Source organism: Tubulanus polymorphus, chromosome 7 (genome assembly GCF_964204645.1).
Source record: "Tubulanus polymorphus chromosome 7, tnTubPoly1.2, whole genome shotgun sequence".
NCBI classification, from domain to species: domain Eukaryota; kingdom Metazoa; phylum Nemertea; class Palaeonemertea; order Tubulaniformes; family Tubulanidae; genus Tubulanus; species Tubulanus polymorphus.
The window spans coordinates 20,846,189-20,872,106 of record NC_134031.1 but is presented as its reverse complement, the minus strand read 5'-3'; the positions used below and the strand labels follow the sequence as shown (position 1 = coordinate 20,872,106).

General features: G+C 38.4%; 3 protein-coding genes and 1 long non-coding RNA gene across 10 annotated transcripts in view; 1 reads left to right on the top strand and 3 right to left on the bottom strand.

The window, feature by feature from the left end:
* Window positions 1–3,075, bottom strand: part of LOC141909332 (uncharacterized) — an 11,308-nt gene extending 8,233 nt beyond the window's left edge. For 3 of the 6 annotated variants that reach the window (XM_074799741.1, XM_074799742.1, XM_074799743.1), the window contains exons 1-4: window positions 2,737–3,075; window positions 1,877–2,069; window positions 1,082–1,214; window positions 480–581 (exon numbers count right to left, since the gene is read on the bottom strand). In XM_074799741.1, the coding sequence (XP_074655842.1) occupies window positions 480–581; window positions 1,082–1,214; window positions 1,877–2,069; window positions 2,737–2,803 (495 nt within the window). In that variant the 5' untranslated portion in view covers window positions 2,804–3,075. Of the gene's footprint in view, window positions 1–479; window positions 582–1,081; window positions 1,215–1,876; window positions 2,070–2,655 lie in introns of all 6 variants that reach the window. The other 3 variants (XM_074799745.1, XM_074799744.1, XM_074799746.1) reach the window with 3 other exon arrangements.
* LOC141909334 (uncharacterized) lies at window positions 2,779–18,008 on the top strand. The gene is made up of 3 exons (XR_012619690.1): window positions 2,779–2,874; window positions 17,733–17,815; window positions 17,940–18,008. It is a non-coding gene; the product is annotated as an uncharacterized LOC141909334 (long non-coding RNA).
* LOC141908196 (uncharacterized) lies at window positions 3,644–9,555 on the bottom strand. Of its 2 annotated transcripts, XM_074798099.1 has the most exons (13): window positions 9,248–9,555; window positions 8,888–9,073; window positions 8,231–8,401; window positions 8,050–8,146; window positions 7,615–7,720; window positions 7,333–7,410; window positions 6,841–6,983; window positions 6,494–6,687; window positions 6,107–6,247; window positions 5,614–5,753; window positions 5,299–5,405; window positions 4,114–4,973; window positions 3,644–3,829 (listed from the first exon to the last, which is right to left on the bottom strand). In XM_074798099.1, exons 1-13 carry the CDS (start codon window positions 9,464–9,466, stop codon window positions 3,749–3,751), a joined length of 2,523 nt encoding a protein of 840 aa, XP_074654200.1. In that variant the 5' UTR covers window positions 9,467–9,555; the 3' UTR covers window positions 3,644–3,748. The 2 variants fall into 2 exon arrangements, with proteins under 2 accessions (XP_074654200.1, XP_074654201.1); XM_074798100.1 differs by lacking the exons at window positions 8,888–9,073; window positions 9,248–9,555 and adding an exon at window positions 8,485–8,846.
* LOC141909331 (uncharacterized) lies at window positions 9,956–25,918 on the bottom strand. Its single transcript, XM_074799740.1, has 14 exons — window positions 25,798–25,918; window positions 24,692–25,128; window positions 23,999–24,285; window positions 21,315–21,441; window positions 16,117–16,184; window positions 15,481–15,534; window positions 15,048–15,155; window positions 14,830–14,943; window positions 14,183–14,575; window positions 13,839–13,977; window positions 13,626–13,705; window positions 13,454–13,535; window positions 12,948–13,069; window positions 9,956–12,817 (listed from the first exon to the last, which is right to left on the bottom strand). Exons 1-14 carry the CDS (start codon window positions 25,860–25,862, stop codon window positions 11,906–11,908), a joined length of 2,988 nt encoding a protein of 995 aa, XP_074655841.1. The 5' UTR covers window positions 25,863–25,918; the 3' UTR covers window positions 9,956–11,905.

The following is a 25,918-nucleotide window of genomic DNA, read 5'->3' as shown; positions in this document are numbered from 1 at the left end:
AGTCCAAGGCAAGTGGAGTCTACTGTAGAATCAACATGAACTCAGTATGATGGTATATCACAGAAAGATAAAGTGTAAAGTGAAGTACACATACCGTTAGTTGCTGAGTAGTCAGCTTGGTAATAAAGTGTAAAGTGAAGTACACATACCGTTAGTTGCTGAGTAGTCAGCTTGGTAATAAAGTGTAAAGTGAAGTACACATACCGTTAGTTGCTGAGTAGTCAGCTTGGTAATAAAGTGTAAAGTGAGGTACACATACCGTTAGTTGCTGAGTAGTCAGCTTGGTAATAAAGTGTTAAGTGAAGTACACATACCGTTAGTTGCTGAGTAGTCAGCTTGGTAATAAAGTGTAAAGTGAAGTACACATACCGTTAGTTGCTGAGTAGTCAGCTTGGTAATAAAGTGTAAAGTGAAGTACACATACCGTTAGTTGCTGAGTAGTCAGCTTGGTTATAAAGTGTAAAGTGAAGTACACATACCGTTAGTTGCTGAGTAGTCAGCTCGGTAATCATCTGGCATTCAGAAAGAATACATCTACACATGGCATCAACAAACTCTGAAGGATTATTCGCAAATTGTTTCTGCAAAATAACACGGTTTTATTTACTGTTGAAAATAATTACCGCAAAATGCAGTCAGTGAAAAATCCAGAATTATGCGCAGAAAAAATGGTACTCGGTATGGTAAGAAAGTTGTAGGGCCAATATCATCAAAATATTTCATCACCTTAATCGATTCAGTTTATCTTGGAAAACATGAACGAACCCTCTCTGTGATATTGGGTGTAGTATACAGTCAGGCATAGATCTAGGGGGTCATAAAGGTCTTCTGGAACACCCTCAAAATTTATAAGTGCCCCCAATAAATTTTGCTCGCAAAACAATTTCATGACTCAAAATGCAGGAAACGGCTCCAAATCAGTGCTGTGCTGGAATCTCAAAAAATTTTCTTCGAGGGGGGCCTCAGACTGCCCTTAGAATTCTGAGAAGACCCTCAGATTTACTCCTAAATCCGCCCATGACAGTAGACCTAATAACATTATTGTCATACATCTGTCCTTGATTCAAAATACAGTTCTTACCTTTAAACCTTTACAACAAGTATGCAATAAAAGAGACTGAGAACATTGATCTTGTATCAACAGTTCATCCAGAATGCTGGCTGATCTTTTCCTTGTATCTTCTGAATTCCTACATATAGTAAACCTTGCTTTACTAAGAAAATTTGGGAAGGTCAATTAATAATGTCTACGCATTGACATTTCAAGTGCGATTTAGACATAAATTCAAGCATTATAAAATACTTCTTAATAAAACGCACAGGTGATTTTTTTTTGCCCAGAACTTTGAACTGTTTGATTTATCATTGGCAATATATCATATGCAATTTAGTCGGACAATTGAAAATAATGCGGTATATACCAGTATATGCCCAAACCCATTGAGCCCATTTGACTTTCAGGAACTTTCATAAACTGTACCCATGAAGACCGGGAAGTTGAATAACGTTAGACTCGAATGGACCTGATGGATGAAAGGCTTGTGCTCAACTAACTGTGTTACTGCACGATATGAAAAAAACTCCCGTCAGAGGCTAGACATGACTATTAATGTCTTACAGTTTTGCAACAGCTGACGAAGTAAAGACTGATTGCCGGTGAGTCTCTCATGGTGCCAGCACATGACTGCACAATTTAATTGTCCGTTCGAGTCCTGGTAGTTTTCAAACGATTGTAGTTCCTTCTTAAATCAATTCTATTTCATAAGCAGCTATCTTATATAATGGGGGAAGATTTGTGATGAAAATTGTGTTGCAGGCCATTAATGAATATGCTCCCAGTCCATTTGTCATTTGTAACAATATAAAATCATTTTACCAATCAATGCCTTCTATCCAACTAGCCAGATTTTCACGAAAGAATAACGCCACAGATGACTTCAGTTTTAATTCCCGCACGTATGTGTTCATTAACTGGTCAGACAGCTCTTCTGTATCAGTTGTATCACCAATAACTCGCCATATGTCTTGCCATTTTGGATTACCCTCAGCCATTTTTAGTATGATCAGATCTGCAAAAAAAATTAAACACAGGGACAAGTAGTTAGTTACCTAATCGTTGGTGGTAAGCTTTTTACAATCGGATGGCTTATTATACCAACTATACCTACTGACTGTGGTTTGTGAAAATATCCGATCGTGAACCACAGACAGGTTACTGACTACGGGACAAGTTGAACAAAAGTTGGTTTCAGTGGTAATTAAGGTCCATTAAATTCTAAATAACAGACGACTGACGACGTAGCTTTTTTCTGCCATTCAACTCAAGCAAACCATTGCGAAGAAAAAATTTCTTCGCAATTATTTGTTTGACTACAGGTCCGGCGGTATGGGTCTCACTGGACCAAACTTTTTTAAAATTAGTTCCGAAAACTTGAACTGGAATTCAACGTATCAACAGTTTGTGAGTTATGGTGTGTCTTAGATGAACTTCCAGTCACAAATCATTCAAATAATTCATGATTGTCAGAGTCGCAAAACATCATTTTCTGTCGATCCTCAGTCAGTAACCTGTCTGTGGTTTAGTTTCACGATCGGATATTTTCACAAACCACATATAGGTATAAGCCCATCCGATAGGCCTAATAAAAAGCTTACCACCGATTTAGGTAACTATGTCGACCCTCTGCTAGCTCCCTCTGGCTCTGATGATTCGCTACTGCATTGATTTAGGCCTACCTTCCTGTGGTTGAATTGTAACTGACTGCACAAAGTGAAAACAGTCGACATCTGTATTTGTTATCATCTTGCTGGTCTTACTTCTCTACTACGGCGTTCGACTATTGATAAATCGATACTACTGACTATCACTACCAGGTAAAATAGTCTCATTTCATTTTTCTACATTTTATGCCGTGTTTTGTCCACTTTTTGCCATTATTCATCGTTATATCAACCACTACTGATTGTAGAATGTAGATCTGCATCTGTAAGTTATCCATAGCTACATAATACATAGAAGGACAGTTATTTATCCGACTGGACGAGAGTATTGTTTAGTGGGATTTCCCAGCTTAACCTGGGTTTTCCCCGCGTATTCGATACCCGGTAGAACGCGCTATTTACCGCCACGAACATTTTATATATGTCAATTCCAATTCGATTTAGTAAGAAAAGAAAATCAGAATGAGAACGGATCGGTAAATGATTTTTTATCGGCCGTGAATTCCGAATCAAAAAACGAAAATGAAGTTTGTTCTATTCCATAAGAAAAACCTCCTATTCTAAACAATCATCAGTAGTGCTATTTCTGATGTTTTGCCATAACTTTGCCACCTGAGTAGAGTCTAGTTAATTGCTGTACTTTTTAAATCTATTGTCAATTTGACCAGACCTGGGTAGCACCAAAATTTAGAGTAATTTGACAATAGAAATAGTAGTTTTAATTGAATGTGAACTGGAAATGATTCAGATCTTGAGACCAGTATTTCGATATTTTAAGAGTAGTTCAGGTGAAAAAAAGAGTAAAAAAACTACTCTCGAATTGTAGTTGTAAACAAGTCTGATGTGTGATGTTGATTAATTCATAGAAAGCCTTTGAATCCTTCAAAAAGAAAAACTTCGAAGCATTTCAACTAAGGCTAGATGAATGACTTTTATTTCCATATCACTGCAATTTAGATTCTTAATACTGACATCTTAAAATAGACATATATTTAAATAAAGGAATGATTCATTGAAGACATAGTGATCATTGGTTGCTTGTTGTATGTTCTATATCGACATCAGCCCAGTCGAGATCATCACCCCATCCACCGGTCTCTGTGGTCACCTATAAGTATAGATTTGAAAAAAAATTCATTTTTATACGACCAATACACAAAGCCTAAAAAATGTATACAATCTTTTTTCTCATTTCTTCTGCTGTTAAAAGTTGATAGATAGTACTTAAATAAAGGTTAACTTGATTTTGTTAAAACCTGATGAAGCTACTGTACCCTTGCTACTTAGCGCTTGTGGCAAAAGCTTGTTTTTCAAATAAAATCAAGTTTACCTTTCGACTACAATCGGGCTTCAATTGCAACTGCAATTCAAGTTAACTGATAATATAATCACCTCATCGGTATAAGCTAATGAGCTGCTAATATGAGAGTTTGTGGCAGTATCTGCAGCAGCAGCAGCAGCAGCAGCAGTTGAGGAACTCGCTAACAAACTAAACAGATCTACGTGTTGTGTCTTTATATCCGGCTGCATGTCCGAGAACATGTCGTCGATTTCGTCGGATTTCGAGGTTTTACTCCTAATCTCGATATCTTTAATATCGAATATCTCTGAGAATGCGCCGGTTCCGCGCGGTCGTTGTTTGATATTCGCCGTAGACGATTCGCGAGTTTCGTAACTGGTCTTCGCGACTGCCCAAATCGAACTCAGGCCGGCGTCAGGATCGTCTCCGCGACGCGTTTCTCGCGATAATTTATCTTTGCGAACGACTGATGGATGTTTGTTTTCAACGGAAGATGAAACTTCGTTCGTCGTGTTCAGTTCGACGCTGGTAGTATACGCTGATTTAACGGGGGACGACTCGTCTACCGTCTTCGTCGTTGAACTGGAATTATTCGAAGGCTGCCGATTTAAAACCTCGAAATTATGAGATTCGAATCGTTGACTAGAATTGACTGAATTCTCCGCGTTAACGGTTTCATCAACACGGTTCTGAAGCTGAGGTAAATCATCCCAATCGGACCACTCGTCCTCCGCTTCCTCACCCTCAACATCCTCCACCGCCAAAACACTTCTCATACTTTCTGTGCTGGATTTCGGATCCATTTCCGACTTATGCTCGATACCCGTCACAAACAGTTCATTTCCCGTATCGGATAAATGCTTATCTTCGCTTTCATCGGTTTCTTCGACTGCAGAACACTGCTGTGTCGGAGTAGAAGATACGTCGAAGTCGCTCTTCTTCGCTAACATCTCTGAAAAGAGTATAACATTCTAACTAAATCCCGATAATTTGAGACGAATGAAATAAATCCAGTTAATGTGAAATTCAGATTAAACGTCATATGATGTAAAAAAAGAATGATGTAAAAAAGAAAACTCTCATTTCCAGATTAGATCAAATAAAGCGATTTAGGCGTACAAAAATCATCTAATCTGGATATTATAATAATATACATATAGGTACATACAGACATTCAGATACCAAAATACGATGATTAATCATAAACTGGATAAATTTCATCTATACCAATTGAATTATACGAGGCCTACTATATACATATCTGAGAACGAACATACTTAAAGTAACTTTTTCTTTTTTCGGAGAGCGCCGTTCATTTCTGTCTTTTCTCGCTGGTCTAGTTTTCTTATTTTCATTCGCGTTCTTTTGACCTACTTCTTGGCTACTGAAGATAAAGCAGAGTTAAGTTCTGAAATTCTGTTCTGTGTTTTATCAAAAATACCAGTACGATATATGTATATTTCAGTTCTTAGACCATAAAAGTCATCATAACAGCTTTAGAAATGAACTGATTACTTATTTTTCTGCAGTTTGCAAAATGACCCGGCCGATTAGGAGAAACAAGGTATCATTTCTAGCCTGACGGTACTAACGTTTTGCTAATACTGGAATGTACAGGAATCAAGCCATCGTCATCTTCATCAATATGGAGCAGTTTTCCATTCGGTGTTGACGAACCAGACATTCTGCGCGCGGTCGTTGTCGTCGTTGACTTTGCACAACTTCCACTGGCCTATACAAGAAAATTTATTAGTTTAATCGGGTGAAGAACGATAGATAATAAGCGGACTTATAGTTGAGATATTAAACAGAAATGACTTTGACAGAAAACTTATGAACTTCCTTAAGTTTTCCACCTCATGTAACCAGTTAGATTACTGACACTTATACAGCCTGTTATCACAACCCCTCTACATATTCAACATGAGTTTTTGTGTCCTGTGTTTGTAGTTCATTTGTTAAGTGTTTTCCAATTCAAAATGTCTAAATGCGACGTGTTGTTAGAATGAGGTGATAAAGTATTGAATGAAAGGGCGTCGATCCAGACTGCGAATAGTTGATAGAGATGTAATGGAAAACATTTACCTTCGGTCGACCTTCTGCGAATAACTTGATTCTATCGCGTCCGACCACGGCGTATCCACCTATTACCGGCACTAGATCGGCCAATGCCTGCAAGCTGAGGGCTAAAATGTTGTCATTCTTATCTCGTAATCCGAGCAGCACCTGAACAACAAAACATGTGTAGAAAATTATCGTTTATATTCGAATGATTTGATCAGCAGCCTAAACCAAATGTGAGCTTTTTTGCCAATATCGAGGAAATTGTTTGTGGCAAGCGAGGATCACCTAATTGGAGATAATTTCTCAGATTCAATTAAAATCTAATCCATTTTTTCCAACAAATAAATTCAATATCACGCCATAAACAAATCCCCAATGCAATTGTTGTCGTTTGAAAGTTTTATGTACCTGAGGAAGTATAACATCGGTCAATGTGTCCTTATCAAACATAGCAACGTACAACGGAAAATGTTCCAATAATACGAGTCGTATATGAGCATCGCGAACGTGGAAGATCTTGAATAATTCCGGAATGACGTGAGCTTTGAATAATTTCTCGCTGAGTAACGGCGTTGTGCCTTCTGGATACGTCGCCTTGGATCCTAAATCAGTTAATAATTAACACTTGAAAAATAGGCTCAACATGGAATAGATTGCAATTAAAGATATTTCAATATACTTATTTATATTGGGGCTGGGGTTGTCATAATTCCCCTAAAAACCCTCATCGAAATGTGGATTAAGGTCATACGAACCTTTAATTCTTGGAGTAAGAAGGTGTCGCACGAGATGACAGTTCGCTGCTGCGTCTAACAATACGAACCGCGATAATAACGGAGTGACCAGACGACTAGCGACCAACTGCATCGGCAAACGCAATAACTTCTCTACAATATGGCTACAAAACCAGAAACAATCGACATCATTCCTTCATCATCCGTGTTTAACAGGATCAACACAATATTCATGCATTTTTGTTTTCCTGGTAAAAGCAGAACGTGTTGTTCTAATAATGAATGGCAGTAGAAAGACGAGAGAGTTGTTATTTTGACAGACCCAAGTAGTAAGCTAACCCAGTCATTCAGCCAATATATTTTAACTGAACAAATGATGTAAAATGAAGTGTTTAAGTTCTTATGATGGAGATGAATGAATGCAACAATATTATTTCCCCGTTTGTCCAGAATTTCCTCAAATCTTATCACAAATTCCATTTTTTTCCCCTTGTTTTCCAAAATGATGATTACCTGAAAAAAGCTTCTTTCTCGTCATCGGATTTCACAGTTATATTCTTGAGAAAACACATTATTTCGATGAAGTCATTTCTGAAACAAAACAATCACGCCGGTTACTACTATTGCTCATTCGATGAATATAAATTGTATCCTAAAATCTCGAGTCCTCGAGGATTTGATATCAAAATTGAACAAGCGATACTGGTACAAGTTAATGCAGTTTGGACCTACTCCCTTCAGAGAGCGCAGCGATAAAGTATCAGGTCGCAGATCGAAGCAGTAACAAGCATGTACCTGAATAGTGCGTCATCCAGCAGAGTTGATAATTTTGGTCGTTCGTTCGGGTCAGGGTTGAGAAACTGATTTTGCATTTTCAGAGCGAACTCCTCGGTCATTGCACCTGAAAATCATAACATATCAACATTGCATTCTTTTTGAACCATGTAAATGGTACATAGATTTTTATGATTCATATATGTATGAACAGTCAGAAACAAACCAATCCAAGAAAAACTGTTTTCCGGGATCTCCAAGTTGATTGGATTCGACTTGAATCTCAATTGGACTACATATTAATCTATGCTACAGTAAAACTCAGGATCAAGTTCCACAGTTGTGAATTACAGTTAACTCAAGAGTTAAATCAGTTCAATGTTTTAACTCACATGACTCAAATCTAACTCAGAACTGTCGAACTGGATCCAGAATACACCGATTTCTCAACATTACCTAATTCGCCAAGATTTTCCATTAGCAGTTCGGCCAACATTCCAAAACCGAAAGCATCTCGTGCGTGCAGTGGATATGACATAGTTTGTCTCTTCTCCTGTAAAATTAGCAAAAATATGATTATAATGAATTCGTATTCATCCATTCACAAACCGAAATGTATCTAATCAACTGAAGCTACCTTGTCTTCAGGTGGTATGGCTCTTTCGTCGCGAATGTCTTTGTTATTTTCTAATATATTGGAAGCGGCATCCATGTATCGGAAAGCACATTCCATACCTCCCAGTTTCCATCCTCCATCTTGGCCGACGAATATGGAGTTCAAGCAAACATTGTTATGACTAATGCCGACCTAAAAAACCAGAAATATGATCGTTTTTACAATGGACATCGATTGAATGATGGGACACCCGGAGCCACCCATTGATGTATCACCATTGAATGTACACCCGGAGCTATCCATTAATGCCTCAGTGAATGTTTGTATCATCCGGAGCCATCCATCCAACTGACTCTGCGAATACCAAGGACTCCTGGAGTCACCCAAGTACCAGTGCTGTATGAGTGAAAACTGCGACACCTGGAGCCACCCACTGATGTATCAGTGATTAACATGACACTCGGAGCCACCCTTGAACATATACGCCTTGAAGCGTATTTTTCGGATAAATGGAAGAAAACCAAAACATTAGTCGATGTTACAGTAATCTTTTTTCTTACTCAACCAATTTCTACAAACTTGAAGATTCAACACTGGCAAGAAACTTCAGGTTAAATTCCCAGTTCATCCATCCTTCTGTCTGGGGATTTGAACCAGATTCAAAAAACACCCACTTACCTTATCATGAAGAAAGATCAAAGCTTCGACTATATTGTAAAGTCCAGCGCAAACTTCTGCTGGACTCAGTTGATCTAGGACTAGAGTAAGAGGTTTAACAGGTTCGGTGACCAGTACACTTTCATTACGATATCTTCCAGCAGCTAGGAACTTTATAATAGTAGGATGGCGTATTGTCTTCAAGTGCTACAATGAAATTAGCGAATTTAGATGCAGAGCTCTGAGGTAAAAATCAGGTTTTTTTTAGATAAACACCAGAGCAGGAAGCGCCAAATGCTGGGGGGGTGTTGGGTTAGGGTGTTAGTTAGGAGCGGTAATGATTGACTTCCCCTGTCAGCGGTGCCACGGTATCAGACATACCTTAGCAGAATTTTCCAGCAGCAGGCGTATGTGTTCAGATTCAGATTTTCGACCGGTTGAGTTTTTACTCTTCGATGATGTGGGGTTTTTATAGGTGAAGATCGTCGTTCGAGTTCCGTCGTTAAATTTCGCCTCATGAATACAGTAATAATTCAGTTCAGAAGCAGCAACATAATTCTCTATGTTCAAACCATGTATTGTACTCGATTCAGCGCCCATTATTTATTCCTGTCTCCTCTATTTGAGGCTCTGTTTTAGGGATTTTAGAACTAGTTTTTCATGTTTTTTATTATAGCTAACTGAAGACCGTGCAGATATGGCGCAGGGGACAAATAACTCCAATGAGAAACGGGTCGCTCCGAGAATATTCACATCGGGACGGCATCGATCTATTTCCCGGCAGTGCTCTCGTACACAAGTCGGTGTATATCCGGTTTTGGGCACATAGCGAGCATACTATCTATCACCTTAAGTTATTGTCAGTTCGGGTGTGTCAAAAAGAAATTCTATGATGTAGCCCACTGCTTCCAAAACTATTGACTTATGCTCATTCCTAGCGCATCCAGTACTTTTTATCATTCAATAGGTTCAATCATGAATTCTTAAGACTGTCCATAGTCCAATCATCAATAAAGACTTCAAAAATGATATAAATTCTATCAAAAACAGTTTATAAATGAATTATTGTTTTATTGTAAAACATGTCACATTCATTGATACATATGAGCGTTAAGTAAAACTAATTCATAATATGTTATGCACCATTATGTACTCTACACATAAATTGCGGTCAATTCAATGACCTGGTCACACTGGAAAAATTTTCAAAGCTCAAACAGATTCATGGTCATATAACCTGCCATGCATGTGTGCTCGTTGGTCATAAGTGAACAACTCTAAATAGAGTGGATAATCAATACTACTCACTACCTTTTGCACAAGTAGTTCCTCAAAAATAAACTACATGTACCATAATCAATCACAAGCATTCCACTCAGTGATTTCTCTAAAATCTGGCCTCAAAGGTGTGGTGAGGTCTAAAGTCCATTTTTTTCTGACTTCCAATCTTCCCTTTTAAGCACATACCTCAATTTGGTCTCGATACAACCAGTGGAAGTGTGCAGTCTGAATAAACCATCCTTTTTTATATCCATTTAGTAATCAAAAACAAGGGTTTATTTAGACTGCAAAGTTTCACCAGTCGTATTAAGACCAATTTGAGGTAAGCGAAATATCCCAAAAATAAATTGATGTCACACGAAAATAAATAGACATAAGTATTGCATTAATTAGTCGTCTCAGTAGCAAGTAAATTAATACCCGCATTACACTAATTAGACTAGAGGCAAATTCATGCTTAAATTAGCTTCAAAAAGAGTCCAGTGTGACCAGCATATAACAGAAATATGGTCATTGGCGACCTGAAGTTAATACAGTTCATGAAAACCTTCTCGCAAAGAACATTATATCTTTTATATATCCAGTGCACCCTCCCAATACACAGCAATAACTAGATTGCTTCATATTGAACCTAGCCATATTGAACAGCCATTTCTTACAGGACAATATGAACTATGGTACCATGTATGTTGAATGTAAGTGGGAAGATGCTTATTTTGTACCATCTATACACTATGTACACATTTTGTCAATGGATAATCTATTTACAATATCATACACAGCATTCTAGTCGTCAAAAATAAAAAAATGGTCCTCTACCTCAGGATCCTCAATTTTAGCTTAACCGAATCATATAAAAAGTGAACGCGTGTGCCTCTTACGAGATATCACCTCTAAAAAATCAATATACAATGTACAGGCATGGAACTACATCAAGGTCATAACGACCTATAACACTAGTTTTCTATGTATATTCAATTCAGCGTGATATCGCAGTATTCATGGGTAGAATGAATCCTTTTTCTTATAACAATGCAGTATTTGACGCATGATTCAATATAACATACTATACAACGAATCACATCAACCTGTATTACAAGTACCCAACATGTATCCATGTTGTTATTAATCTCTATCGACAACTGTCATACATCAGGGTCCAATCTAAGCACTTGTCCGATTGCCCGGGACAAGTATATTCTCATCAGGGCAAGTAGGTTATCATTATCACTTGTCCCCCGGGCTAGTGCAATTTTATGTCTCAAAGCTTTTTTTCCCACTCGATTTAACGGATGATAATGCCACCAATCAAACTGCCTGTGTAGGGCAAGTAGCTTTTGGAGGGGGCAAGTTAAATTTCAGATATGCTTGCCCCCTGGGCAAGTGGCTTTCATTCCTTAGATCTGACCCTGTACATGTATTAGTACCCCTACAATACACAGTGCACTGCACGGATGATGCGATATGGCTGAATGTTCAATGCAGACTGTGATAGATTACAATGTCCTGATGTCACTCGAACATGAATCGTGACTGGGTGAAGTAAATTCACTACACGTACTTGCTTTTGAGTTGACACAGAAAAAATGATCAGACCTAGTAAAAGAATTTCCTCATGAAAAAAACTTATGCAAGTAAGAAATGATTTAATCATTCATTAACAATCAGCTTTAGTGAATAAATCACATCAAAGCATTGAATATGAAGAGTGAGTGTCGCTTTCAGATCGGCATGTTCAGCATAGATTACACATTCGTCTTAGCGATAATTGAAAGAATTATTGTTGTAGCCATTAAAAGGAAGCGGCATAAAAGGCGATGAGGGCACATAGTGAGGTCGCATAAGAGGTTGTCCATGAACTCTCACTGGGCCATTGTATGCCTGCGTTCTCCATCGCATGTCTTGCCTACCACGACCATTGCCGCGTCCCGGATTTCCCCTGTTATTATTCCACTTGCCGAGTCTCTTGAACGCGTTCTGACGAGGTTCTAATTCACTTTTCTCGCTGTTCCTCTTTTCGTAGCGAGGTTCACGCTCATCCTCATCATCATCATCGTCATTGTTATTATCTTCATCGTTACCCTTATCCTTCTTTTCACCGTCGGTATTATTGAGTAATGAATCGTTCTCAAACTCGCCCATATCGTCGTCATAATCGAGCAATTCATCATCTTCCATCGGATTCGTGTTCAAGTCATCCACTCTCTGACTCTCACCTTGCCCCCTCTCATCCGAGTCTGTTTTTTCGTCAGTATCAGCTGCAGTTGTGCTATCCTCATCTTTTTCCTGTTGATCATTATTTTCGTCATTGTCCGAATCCAAAATGCGCTCGTCATCATCTCCATCATCGGCTTCGTCGAAAGCTTCTTCTGTATCCATCGGAGCACCAGCATCGGCTAACTCAGTTATTTCAGTCGACGCACTATCTGTGTTATCTGTAGCCGGTGTCACTAACTGTAGCGCAACCGTTGTGGTACTCTGAGAGACGTTTTCGTGTGACTTGTTCATTTCATCTTTAACGGTGACGTAGTGTGAATTCTGATCGACGGATTGGTGGGCATCTGCTTGAGACGATTCTCTGCATTCTTGAATGGATGTATCCATCATCCTGCTGTCGGTCATAGTCACTGACATCGACATCGATGGACGCAACTGCTTCGCGATGTACGCCTGAAAAATTGGAAAAAAATTCCATTTGTATCTAAGATACATTGTTTGATTAGGATTTCTCATAAATCCCAACTGATCAGGATTAAGCGGGGGCTACTGTATCGAGGGTACGTAATACTGCAAATCCTACCTGAAGGTTTTCGTAATGTTTTTTCAACATACAATGGTCGATCTTAGCTGTTTGCTCATTGTTATAGAACTTGTGACATAGCTTACAGAAGTATCCTTGAACAGGAACAATAAATTCCTGACCTACATGTGGCAAATAAAGAAACTTGTGTTGAATTTATGAATTTCATATTATCCAGATAATCATGCATGAATGTTCAAGTCAAAATTTTTTTTCTGACTCTAATAAATCAGATCTTGAGAGAAACATCAATAAGTTAAGGAACATTGAGTAACTTAAAGGTATGCTACACGATATACTACTACTGACTGTTATAGTATAGCACTCATAACAAACAATGCAGGTGCTCAACAATTCACTTCTCATTCTTTCTAGTTTCCCTCATAATCTTTTTGGTCAGAAAATGATGAATTTCAATCAAAACAGCTGTGCCAACAGCTGCTTCAAAAAGCCTGTGTTCAGATTTTGTTAGAACTTAAGGTTGTGTTCCTCTGACAAAAACTTACCTATAGGTCCTCCTTGAACTGAGTCATGAGCAGGTGTTGATATCGTTGATGTCACAGTGGCCAATAACTGGTCTACGCATGGCTAAAATAATTAGATCAATTTTTTACATAAGCGTTGCGATTCACGACATGATTATGAAATGTATTATTCATCATGTCAAGATTTTATTACTTTTTCTTCTCTGTCTTCATCGCAAGTATCATTCCCAGCTTCTGGTGCACTCGATTCACTCGTAGGTTGGTGCGGCATAACTACAACATTGAAATGTTGTTTTTGCAAATCAAATTTTGGCCGTACCGGTACATGTTTAGAAGGCAATCTCGCAGTAACCTGGGTTGACATATTGATTCTTCCATTGATGCTATCATCAACACAGTTACTTACCAATAGTTCTGTTGTTACCCCTTGAAGTCGAGTCTGCAGCATTGGTAGATGTGTCTAGTTCAACCACTTCGACAGGAGCCTTCGGTTCTGGGCCAGTTATTTTCGTAATGAGAACATCTTTTCTCTTAGATTTTGCTGACTGAAAACGCACACGTTTATCAAAACATATAAAATAATTTGTGCAACAATCCCTCACAGGTGACGGCTATAAATCACAATAGGAACATTATTAAAGAAAAGTACTATTAAATCATTACTAATGGAACTTGCTCTTAGTCATAGCTATATACGGCCAAATTTGAATCTCTCCTGGAAATAATCGTCTGAACAGTAACTTGCAATACCTTTTTAGCTCCAGGTGTAGATCGCTTGATGAGTCTCCTACAAGGAGCTGAATCTTGTTTTTTGATGACGGATCTGTCATCGTTCTGCTGTATGACAGGTGTAGAAGTGTCAACAGGCATCAAAACTATAGTCGTTTGATCACTAACCACACTCTTATTGCTATCCACTTGTTGTTGATGTTGATTGTCTTTCGAAGTATGCGCACTAGGCTGAACCACTGGCTCGTCGGGCTTTTGTTGCGATTTGGAAGCCGCAGCTTCTGGTACGCTTCTGGTATCCTTGTTAGAATTTTGATTCGTCAGTTCAGAGTTGGTTCCCTTTCTCTCTTTTTTCGGTTGATTATTGTTCTTGGCATTCGAAATACCAGTAACTGCTTCTTCAGTCGCTTTTCTCTGCAAATCAACATTTTCAAATGATAATAATATCACATAATGCACATCAACAATTGGTTACAGGCCACATCTTTAACAGCAGAGCAATTTAACTACATCGGACTTCATTTATTTGTCTGACTTATAACATTGCCAGTGGCGAAATAACACTTCTATAGCAGCTGTACCGCATTCAGCCAGGATGAGTTCACCTGTCATACTAGTATGATTTATGGGGATATACTTCAAGACTCTAAAAAGAAAACATTGCTTACCACATTTTCCTGGTGTTCTTTCGATGTTTCGTGGTCTTTGAAAAAATGATGGTTTTTAAAGCTTTGAACACCACAATATTTGCATCCTTTCCTGAGCAAAATTTTCAAAAGTTCCTGTAATCCAAAAGTGATGTTAAGTTATTGATATAATCAAATTGAATTAACACGCAACCAACCCAACTTAACTCAAGAATATCTTTTTCATTTCACTGACTTACCACGTGCTTCGGTGTAAAGCGATGAGTCTCAAAATTACCATAAAAATCAGCCTCACATGTGCTGCAATGATTCTTCCTCAGACGACCAGGGTTTGACGCAGTCTCCTCCTGCAGAAGGAACAGAAAATCTTTCTTAAACTTATAACTAGAGTTAGAGTAACAGCTCTTCAATAATAATATGAGGTAATGTAATATGTTAAGTCCTCATCTGTCTGGACCCTATCCCAACCTCCGACATACGATCACTTTTCGTTCAAATTTGCGGGAAGTTGTGCCAATACAGAACTATCACCCTTGCATCGAGATTCAGCGAATGAAGCAGCAAAAATGAAGATCACATTTCCTGCTTCGCTCAATGAAGGAACACAGTCACAGAGAAGCAAATGGTTCAGTTCCATGTTTTTCAATGGCTGGTGAGAATGTGGTTAATTACCTCATCTTTCGTGACAAATCTTCCTCCTCTTCCAACTGTCACTTTCAAATCATCCTAAGAGTTCAATAGATACAAATAATAGAATTTTCAGTTTTTCAGTATATTTCAGTTTAACGGATGTGCAGGACTAAAAATAATTCACATAGTGATGGGATTTGATTTCAATGCATATTAGTGGTCTGGTTAAAAATTTGATGGTGTATGGGATCTTCCAGGCGGATCACTCGACAAATAGACTTATCAATAATTGAGATTTTTTGATACGTTGATTGATCAGCTCACATCGAAGATATGCATATTTAGAAAGTTTATTTCATTAACAATTTTTTTTATAATGTGATCAGTTCTTAGCGCATCTAAGGTACCCATTTAGTCATTTTGAGAAAAGGGGTCTTAAATCGAACATTTTGGCCCTAGGGGGAAACACAATTAGTAAATTTGGCACTTTTTAGGGTTTTAATGAGAACACAAACGAGCCGGCATCCAAATCATTTCATTGAAATCATCACTGAGTTTATGATGGTTATATTCTACATTTGTTACACACATAGCATATACTCATGAATAGCCCTCCTGTTCAGTATCCAGTTTGCTTTCATAAATATTGCAGAGTTAAGTCCCCTAACCCTAACTTACGGCTGCAATATCAGCTGAATCTCTGTCATCTCCGGACCTAGCATTGGTGGAACCATCTGCAGCTGCAACTGTAATTATTTTCATCAAAACAAGAAAATAGATCATCGCAAAAAGATTTAATAGGAAGACATGATTATAATACATGATTGAAATAAGCATATATCATGTAACCCTGTAAATAAAGTACAGTATAGATCGACAAACTACATGCAAATAACAAATAACACAGAAACATAGCAAAAACATGAAACTGGAATGAAGAAATATTAGTTATTTATTATACAGCTCATTTACCATCATTTGTGACAGCTTGTTTTTATTCACCATGCAACCTTGACTAATGGTTATAATAGGTCTGAATCATAAACGTTCGTTGCAAGCTCGTCTATTTACATAATCATTTACACATATCAGATGAGGCTTAATAAATTATTCTGGGTTGGTCTTGAACTATGTAGATTCTGCTAGCCTCAGAACATGTAGGACAAACATATTCTTTCAAGAAGTGCAACATTTTCGAGGCAGTTTGAGCAGGCATGGGTTGCGATCACATGAATGGCACAAAGAAATCTGTAAGATATTTAGGCAAATGTCCTTGGCACATGTCATCCGAGCCAATTGAATACGGGTTGAACAGAGTACTGTATATCATATAACTGCTCCTTGCTGAGTAACATTCATTCCGGTAGGAAATGGTAGTTATCTATAGAGATTTGAAAACAAGAATAAATTTCCACAAAATCAACTACAATCATAGAAAACAAACAGCATGTTCTGACAGTAAGTCTTGCCATCCCAGTAATATAGCGAGTCACAAAACTTGGGACACTCATTCTTTGGAGAACTTATGGATATTGCAGCACATTTTTCAGGCTCCGCAATAAAAAGAACTTGTGAATGCATAGAAGATGGTAGCTATCTAATAAGATGCAATGTTTACTTCCTATATATAGACAGGAGTGAAGCTCCATGAAACTGATACCAAGCAAAATAATTCCAACTCTGTTGAAGGATCAGTCAGCACACGCACTCTTGTCTTAGACAACAAGCTACCCTTGGGAGGAGGCCGAAAAGATTTTTGTGAAGAAATTGTTGCTAGAAAGGCTATTACAAAGCTATACACATATATTGTGTGACTAGAAACTGCATTTGTGCGAAGATATGTCAGTCACAGTTTTGCTCGATCGTGTATTTGAGACCAGGTTCTAAACATCCAATTCAGTCAAATAAGACCCGCAATCAGTTACACAGTTGTGAGTTCACATTTGACTAAAGAGTAAAACTCCCAACTCACAACTGTGGAACTGAATCCAGGAATTAAGTTAACATCACGGATATTTTTCAGATGCTTGCCACCACAGGAAAATAAGGCAATGTTGTGCTTTAGGGGAGGACTAGAATCTGCAATTTAGAACCGCTTTGATTCAAGCAAACAGTTTGATGCTTCTTATGAGCGTTTCTTCCATCAAACAACGATATATCGTAGTCATTACCATGAAAAATGCTTATTAATCCATCAGCTTGTCTCAATGATGTGTTGCTGTCAATGAAGTCAGTTGGCCTGAGAATTTTGCATATACAATGTACATTTCAAACACTGAATTATCTCTCTTTAGATAATTCACTTCCTTGAGATACTGGAAATGTCATATGATTTAGTGAATATTTCACCAGCAATAGTGAGACTGAGGCAAAAAAAGTAAGCACTAGATGAAAGTATAAGTGAAACTTCCTATTTTTGTGAAAAATAAGTATAGAATATGGCAAACTTTTGGGCATTACTAATGTGACCCATTACATTTTGTTTGCTCTCTCTGTTGTAGCCTCCACTGATCCGGAATAAAGAGGTATTGTGTCAAGTTATTCCATGGTTAACAACCGCGAACTGAGGAGACTCGCCATTAAACCTGACAAACAGAATTACGGTCATTCCAGGAGTCTATGATAGATATACTTGCTGGCCAAACAAAATAGTATCATGGCATTCAGAATAGTCGTGCAATCATCCTGATCATATTGACTTGAATTCTTCATTGTTATATCTTATCATTTCATAAATCACCTTCAAAGAGGTAAAAACCAGATGATTCAGTTTATTATCTGGATGTTGTATCGTCAGTTGTGAATTTAATACTGTTGCATGAACTTACATCATATTGAAGACAATTCAGATTTGAGCCAAGGGTTTGGGCAGGCTTTATATCGCAAAAAAATTGCAAACATTTACTTTTGAACCCTTCGTAACCCATACTACAAATTTTGGGACCGTACTACAGCGACATTGAGTCAGAATCTCTTCAATACACAGGCTCCACGTAAGCCCAATATTTATCCAACTCGCTGAACTTAGGTCATTGAATACCTGAACTTAACCTTAAGGTAAAATTAATAAAATATTACTGATATATACATCTAAAGCACTATATATTGTGCTTATGCAGCTCATTGGTGTTTCGTTAATGGATCAAATTTGGGACTTGGTGGATAAAAATCAAGAATCTATGCTCTTTTTATTTACACTTATGGATCGTCCTAAACGTTCTGCACTGGTTGACATGAGCAATGAGATATATGGCATAGATAGTGACTTCCCACAATATGAAGACAATTTTTTAATGACGATGAATGGATGCAAGGAAATAATGATGATGACGAAGTAGAGGATTCCAATCCTTCGGGGGATGACACAAAACGGGTTCCACAATCGCTGATGTGGTCGCCAGAAGAAAGAGGGCTTTGTAAACCATGAGCAGCTATTCATTGTAAACCACTCACGTATGGGAGATGTGAGCTTGACTGATTCTTTAGCTTCATGCTGCGAGTATCAGATCCAGTCAAGGCGATGGTACCTTATCCTGTTTTGGCACACTGTAACCCTCGGGGTTGTCAACGCTTGGTTCGTTTACAAAGGTGATTGCAATTTGAGTCAGTCCGTGCTCAACTAATGTCCCAGGCAGTTGTAGCAATAGTTCTAATAGAGAAACACCACTAAAAAGAGAGGGAGGCCAAGTCCTGGAGTTGGAATGCATTCGTATATTCTAACACTAGGTAGCATGGAGCATGCTGCTATTATATAAGGTTCTTGAAGTGCTAAGATAAATTGACAAAACTTCTCAAGTTTTAAGATGAATTTTGTTTGACGAAATCATTTAACGAAATAAATTTTTTAGATGTTTTATCATATCGTCATATGTTGATTTTCCTTTTCTATTTCATATAGATAAATGAAACACCATTATCAATACACTGATACATCATTCGGTGGATTCATTTCACAGTACATGTATAACTGGAGGTGATTGCTCGAAGGTAGGTTTATGGATGCCAATAGTGATTGCGTATGGCCATCAGTGATCAATAATAGGGCTAGTTTTTAAGATACTATAATATGAGCAGGGATGTGATCGTGAGATATGCTGGGATGGTGTCAATTATAAATTATATAGGGGACTGGTTTATTTGATTCAATTTCATATATTCGCCGATATTCAACACCACGGAATTTAAAATGGACGACGGAGTGGTGAATATGTATTTGCATGTGCCTTAGGTATCAGTACTCGATGCCTTGCGCTACAGAAAGAGCGCCTGCACACGTCACTTAAAAGAAAAAACGAGGCAACAACTAGCCGCGGGAGCGGACTGATGTGGATGCAGAGCTGGAGCAACACAATCATCGTATAGACAATGACAATGAAATATAGTGTCAAAGGTTTGAATGGACTAAAACTGGAGTTGATAGTACCAATGATCAGCAGCAGTGGTTGTATGCGTATGGGGATGTTACAATTTGTGTTTGGCAGCAATGAATGCGCAGAAGGTCAATCATTGAATTCACTGGTACTGAATGGTTCACTGGTGCATGGTACTGAAAATCCGAGTAATGCTCATAATAGTATCCAAGTAACAATACCGCTCACAAGCCTGCCAGCACCTTTGTAGTGCCATTCCACCGCTAACATAGGCCTACAAAGAAGTCAAGTGTACTGACTCGTATTAATACCATACACTCTTTAGTTGCTTCAGGGTAAAACATATCACTCCTGAATAATAAAATTGAAAATGCTGAACATCAATGGCAATTCTCAACTTGCAAACCCTTGCAATGGAATCTTGGAAATAAACAAAACCCTGAAATCCACCAAAACAACTTGGAAATTCACGAAATAACTGGTAAGATTAACAGCCTCAATGAGAAAACAATGCTCAGGACATCATAGCAACGCCAGAAAAAAATAAATCTAAATTGCTCAACAGTAGAATATGGTATATCGCTAGTGCATGAATGTAATATTCACAAAAATACCAGGGCTGACAGGACAAAGAGTGTTACATATTCATTCGGATTAACTAGGTATATCGACACTGAAAATCCTTCTCGGTTCATTAGACTTTAAAGTGCATGCACTTACTGTTAGGCACGAGAAACGAGCCCGGGAATGGTTTGTGCCACTACGTAACGAACCGGATTGATTCTCTAACCACTTCCAAGACAACATGATTTGGCTCTATCAACGCAATTACTAATTAACAGAAGGAAATGCTCTAGGACAGTGGAGACTGATATGTCTCGATATTAGATAATTTCTGAAAATAATCCTCAGATGAAAATGAACTTTGAAAGGCTATAAAAATCTTCCATGATGCAAGCAAAGAGAAAAATCCTGCGGTCATCCAGAGTAATGCTGTAACACGGGTCTTGAAGCTAAAAATTCCTGCTTAAAAGTTCAACTTTTCCAGCTTGCAATGGTTACCCCTGAAAATTCTAGTGCATGAATTATATTTCTAATATAGTCTACTATTTATATTGTAAGCCAATACATGTATACGTTATTGACATCATGCATGCAGTGGCCTCAGAGATTGCCTTTTTTGCAAGTCTGCAACCAGTCTCCTGCAACTCTTATCCAACATGGATCCACTGCGAGGTAGGGTAGAAAAACATCGAGATTGTTTGACAACTGATTGTCATGGCTATTGTGACAATCAAAAACACAAATGTAAAAGTGGTCAATGCATGAAAGTTTCAGTGAATGCAAACGAAATATGCAAAAAGATGGTACGCATTTTTTGTTTCATGACGATCAGATCCCAGGTCGAGACCACAAAATAATCCTCCGAACTAATATGAGCCGATCAGTCAACATGAGTCGATCAGTCCTGAAATATAGACAGTAAATCATTTCAATCAATATTACCTTTATTGTTACTGTTTCTGTTGTTAGAGTTGGATGAAAACCGAGTGTGTTCTCTACTCGTACCCTGTGCCGCCGATGGTCGAGAACTTCGATCCGAGTGCCGCTTCTTATGTTTAGGACCTACATTCTAATGAAAGATGCCGAGCATATAAAACGTTGAATAAACGTATGCGGGTGAGTTACTAAACATGTCTCTCATCTCACCCTGGTGAGAAGAATGATGCGACTGCACTAGTTAGCGAGAGAATATTCAGCACTCAATTTATCAAAAACTCCTAACCATTGAGGAATTGAACGTAGAGGGGGCACAATATTGCGAAACGGCTGGGAATTTGCTTGTAGATTAATGGTGCACGTTGTGTCAATCATTGATTTGGACGGACGAGTTAAACCAACTTGAAAGAGACTTAGTAAATATTAGCTTATCTCAGAAAAACAATAAGATTTTATAAATAGGTGCAAATAATTTAATACTACAATAGTTTTTAGAACGGAAAAGGGCATTGCGGACACTTTTCAACGCAACTGTACCGGTATTTTGGAATAAATGTTCTGAAAATGGTAGTTTCAAAGTCTAATACTTAAAGGTAGTTGTTTCCACTACAAGACTGTGGCTATCAAAATGCTATCATCGACTATTGCACGCCTTGAGGCTAGTTTAATTAAACGACTTATCATAACTAGAGTGGCGATCTGGTAGGGGTGTGACGACCCGCAATAGACGGACTGGAAGTATTCTGGACACTGTGTTTTGATTGCGTATGATGGCATATACTATCAATGTGTTTCTATAGAAATCTTAATACCAAGCGAAAAGGGATTCAATTATTTTCCTGTTTCCACATTCCAGGAAGTAATGCAGAAACTGCACATCGTAGCAAATTGACCAACATGGAAAATAACAGATCATTATCATTTTCCATAATGATGATCAATTTCCGAATTCTATCATAACAAAATCCAGTGATGGATTTTTCTATTTCATTCCAAAAATTGTCCAGAGAAGTTAATTCTCATGTTGTGCATTTTCCAGATGTGACAATTCTAACAAAGCGCGATACTGGAGATTTCTAGGACAATTCCACATGTCGATCAAGCTCCGTGTCGTGCACTACCGTGTCTACGATGCGTATATTCTCCATGTTGTACTAATTCAGCAGCCCTTCAATCTATCGATCAAACTTGTATGATTTAAACATGAAAGTGGACATATTTCCATCATTGAAGTAGTGCTTGTGCCAAGATCAAGATGATCATCGAACAATTCAAATCACTTGGAAGTTCGGTCAAACAAGTTCATGGTGATTATTATGATTGACATGTTATGTTTCAATGCACGGAGGAGGAGGAGGATGTTAAGTGACCAAAAAATGTCCTTTCATTTAAGGAGCCCCTTAAATCATCAAGCAATTTATATGCTATCATTTCCATTCTGAAGTCTGGAAAATGTATTGCTTGTCACTAATAAAGGAAGGATGTTTCCACCTTCAACACCCATTCATTTTGCTGGCTCACTTAAACCTCTAATGAACGCCTTTTATATTTTTATGGATCAACCCCGCATGAACAATATTACCAGGTGCGATTGAGAGATCTTTCAAAATGCACGAACAAATGAAAATAGATATAAAAATGTTTTTCGCAAATAAAAAAACAACTAAGGCACCCGATAACAAGGATGGTAGAATGCATTGTTATTCTGTTGACTATCAAGACCTGCATGAGCTTTAGAAATTTAATGATTCTCCAATATCACCATTTCAGTTTGCCGATCATTGACTATGGATATAATGGATTGAGTCAAGTCGTGCCCCTCTTGGCGGGTTACTCCGCAAACTATTCAGCATCCAATCAACACCTCATCACGAGAAAAACAGGCGGTTTCCACAGCAACTGAATATAGAGTGTTATTTCAGCTCTCAAAGATTGTTAACTGTAACAGCATTGAAGATAGACGCATGGGGCGATATATATCTAGTCAAACTCACTTTATCCGGCAGCTCTGTTAAACGTGCTCTTAAAACCCAATGCAGACAGTGGAACATCAAGTTGGTCATATATACAGACATCCGAATAATAGTTCTGCTTCTGTCTGCTGTGGCCTTAACAACATTGTTCAGATAATTCTTTTTTTAGAAATTTGCGCTAGGCGAAAGGTATGTGAAGCATAAAATGAATGTTACGAAAATGTCCACATTTAGATACCTGAATTTTTCCAAACCAGGAAAGATCATATCAAAATTCTTAAGTTTTCACAATCCTGACGAAAGTAGTGGGAATTTCAGTGAAGTGAGTTTGACGTGCTTGCTATGGCTGACCAGGACTATATCAAAACTCGCCTGAGATTTCGAGCGAAGGAACCTGTGCAGGGATAGCAACATTCGAAACTTTGCAACAATGATATTTTCGATTTGAATAAGTTTCTTTTATCACAATTACGTCGATGCAACACAACAGCAACTTGTTCAATCATGGGGTAGTTTTGATGCCACTGATACTAGTGCCACAACTGATACTAGATCGCAGAAAGGCGCTGCAATGACTGGTGCTAGCACAGGACAGAACTGCCACCACTGGAACTCTCAACAAGATGAAAACCCGAGGAAACGCATTATGCAATATCAACCTGAAATAAAGTTCAAATAATTGCCTCCGATAAATTCTGCGTAGACCTGAAATTTTACCTTATCTTCCGATTTTCTCTTCTTTTTCATCAAAGCCGGCTGTTCAGGCAACGTCATCGATAACAACGCCGGTATTGGCTTACCAGCCATTTCCAATTTCAACTCGAGCTTCTGAATCATTTTGTGGCTGATACTAACTTCGGCTTTTAGCTCATCGATTACGGGCTTCAGTTTTTGTATCTCTTCGTTGTTGGTTCGCATTTTAATTTGTATTTCTTCGATCGACAGCATGTTCGTCACTGAGGGATTCATCTCTTGTTGAGCATTTAATGTGGCCATGTCCATACCTATAACCCGATAACAAAAAGTCTATATCAGCTGAGATACCTCTGTTGGATTTGGTCGAGATGGCAGTAGAGAGATTGGAAGAAAATTGTATGACGAGCACAGCGGAGCTAACTGAATTCATGTACTCGTGGGCGCCAAATGACGAGCACAGCGGAGCTAACTGAATTCATGTACTCGTGGGCGCCAAATTTACAATAAACTCAAACTCAGTAAATATTTCACCGAGTTGAGAATCAGAACTTGGTGATGTTGGGGCTGGAGATTTGTAAAGTGCTTTTAAATAGCAACTATGGTTACCATTAACTATCATTGTTTTACTCCCTGCGCAAACTTGCGAATTGACCGGGATCTTCCCAAAAGACAAGTTACAGTTAATAAAATATAGACAATAGACCCACTACTCACACAAACGATTCTGTTGAGTCAACATGTAAACATTACGTTTCAAAGCATCTTGATACTCGTGCCACAGTTTCGTAAATTGTGCTTTCAATCTCTCGAGTTCTGCTTTATCATTATCACTAGAGGATGATGGTTTTACTGTCGCCGGTTGCGGCTGAGCGACATTAGGGACGATGTACGAATTCTGCTGCGGCGGCTGCTGCTGCAGTATCAACGACGATGTCTCATCACCGATCTGCTGCTCCTGATTCAGAGTAGTGAATATATCAGCGAAACGATTATTTGCCAATGTCACCTGATTATAATTATCAGACGGTTCTAACTGCGGAGAACGCACTGTTTCAGTCATCTCCCGGTTGAAAGCTCCGAGTTCTTGTCTACGTCGAGGTGCGTTATTCTTTTTTTGCAGCTTGTTGAATATCATCCCCTTCATTTTTGGCCTGGAAAAATTAATACGGATTTATAAAATGGGGATTCATCACGAGCTTCTAGTTTATGTTCGCTTACAGGCAATTTCCAATTTGCTCGCCTCATTCGTGCTTTTTTTACCCCTAATATGCCCTATACAACTTAGATAAGCTGCATAGTCCGGGTCCTGACTAATCAGCGGACAGTCCAGTTACTGACCTGAATGACTGTAACCGATCAAACCGTAGACTAGCCCAATTCCTGACTAATCGACAGAAAGTCCGGTGTAACTGACTCAATTGAAGTCCAGTAAAGTAATCAGACCACAGTTGTTCTTAAATAAAAGTCTGTTCACTGACTCAACTGAGAAATCAGCAGTCAACTGCCACTGACACTGTCACTGACCCACTAAAATCAAAATTAAATCCAAATCATCTGGTGACAATCACCATTTTGAAAAGTCCAGTTTAATGACTGTCATAACCACAGTCCAGGACCTGCACCAAACTTCCTAGTAACTGAAAGTAATAATTTTCCTCAGTGTGCAGGCATGGGCTCTCACTCGGCTCTGGCCTTGACAACGTGGAGGAGACGGACACTGGACAGTACTGTTTTCACTGGTGGTTGCAGCATGATGATTATTATCATTGCTTCAAGGCCCGTTAGCTTAAAAATACAATAACAATTAAATCACAAATTACCTCACAGTCACTAGTAAGTACCGTCTCAAATGTATCTTCCTCTTTCTTCCTAATTTTTTATCCATACAGCAATTAATCCGGCACGCCGCACCTAGAGCTGCGCCGTGGTCTTCGTTTCTAA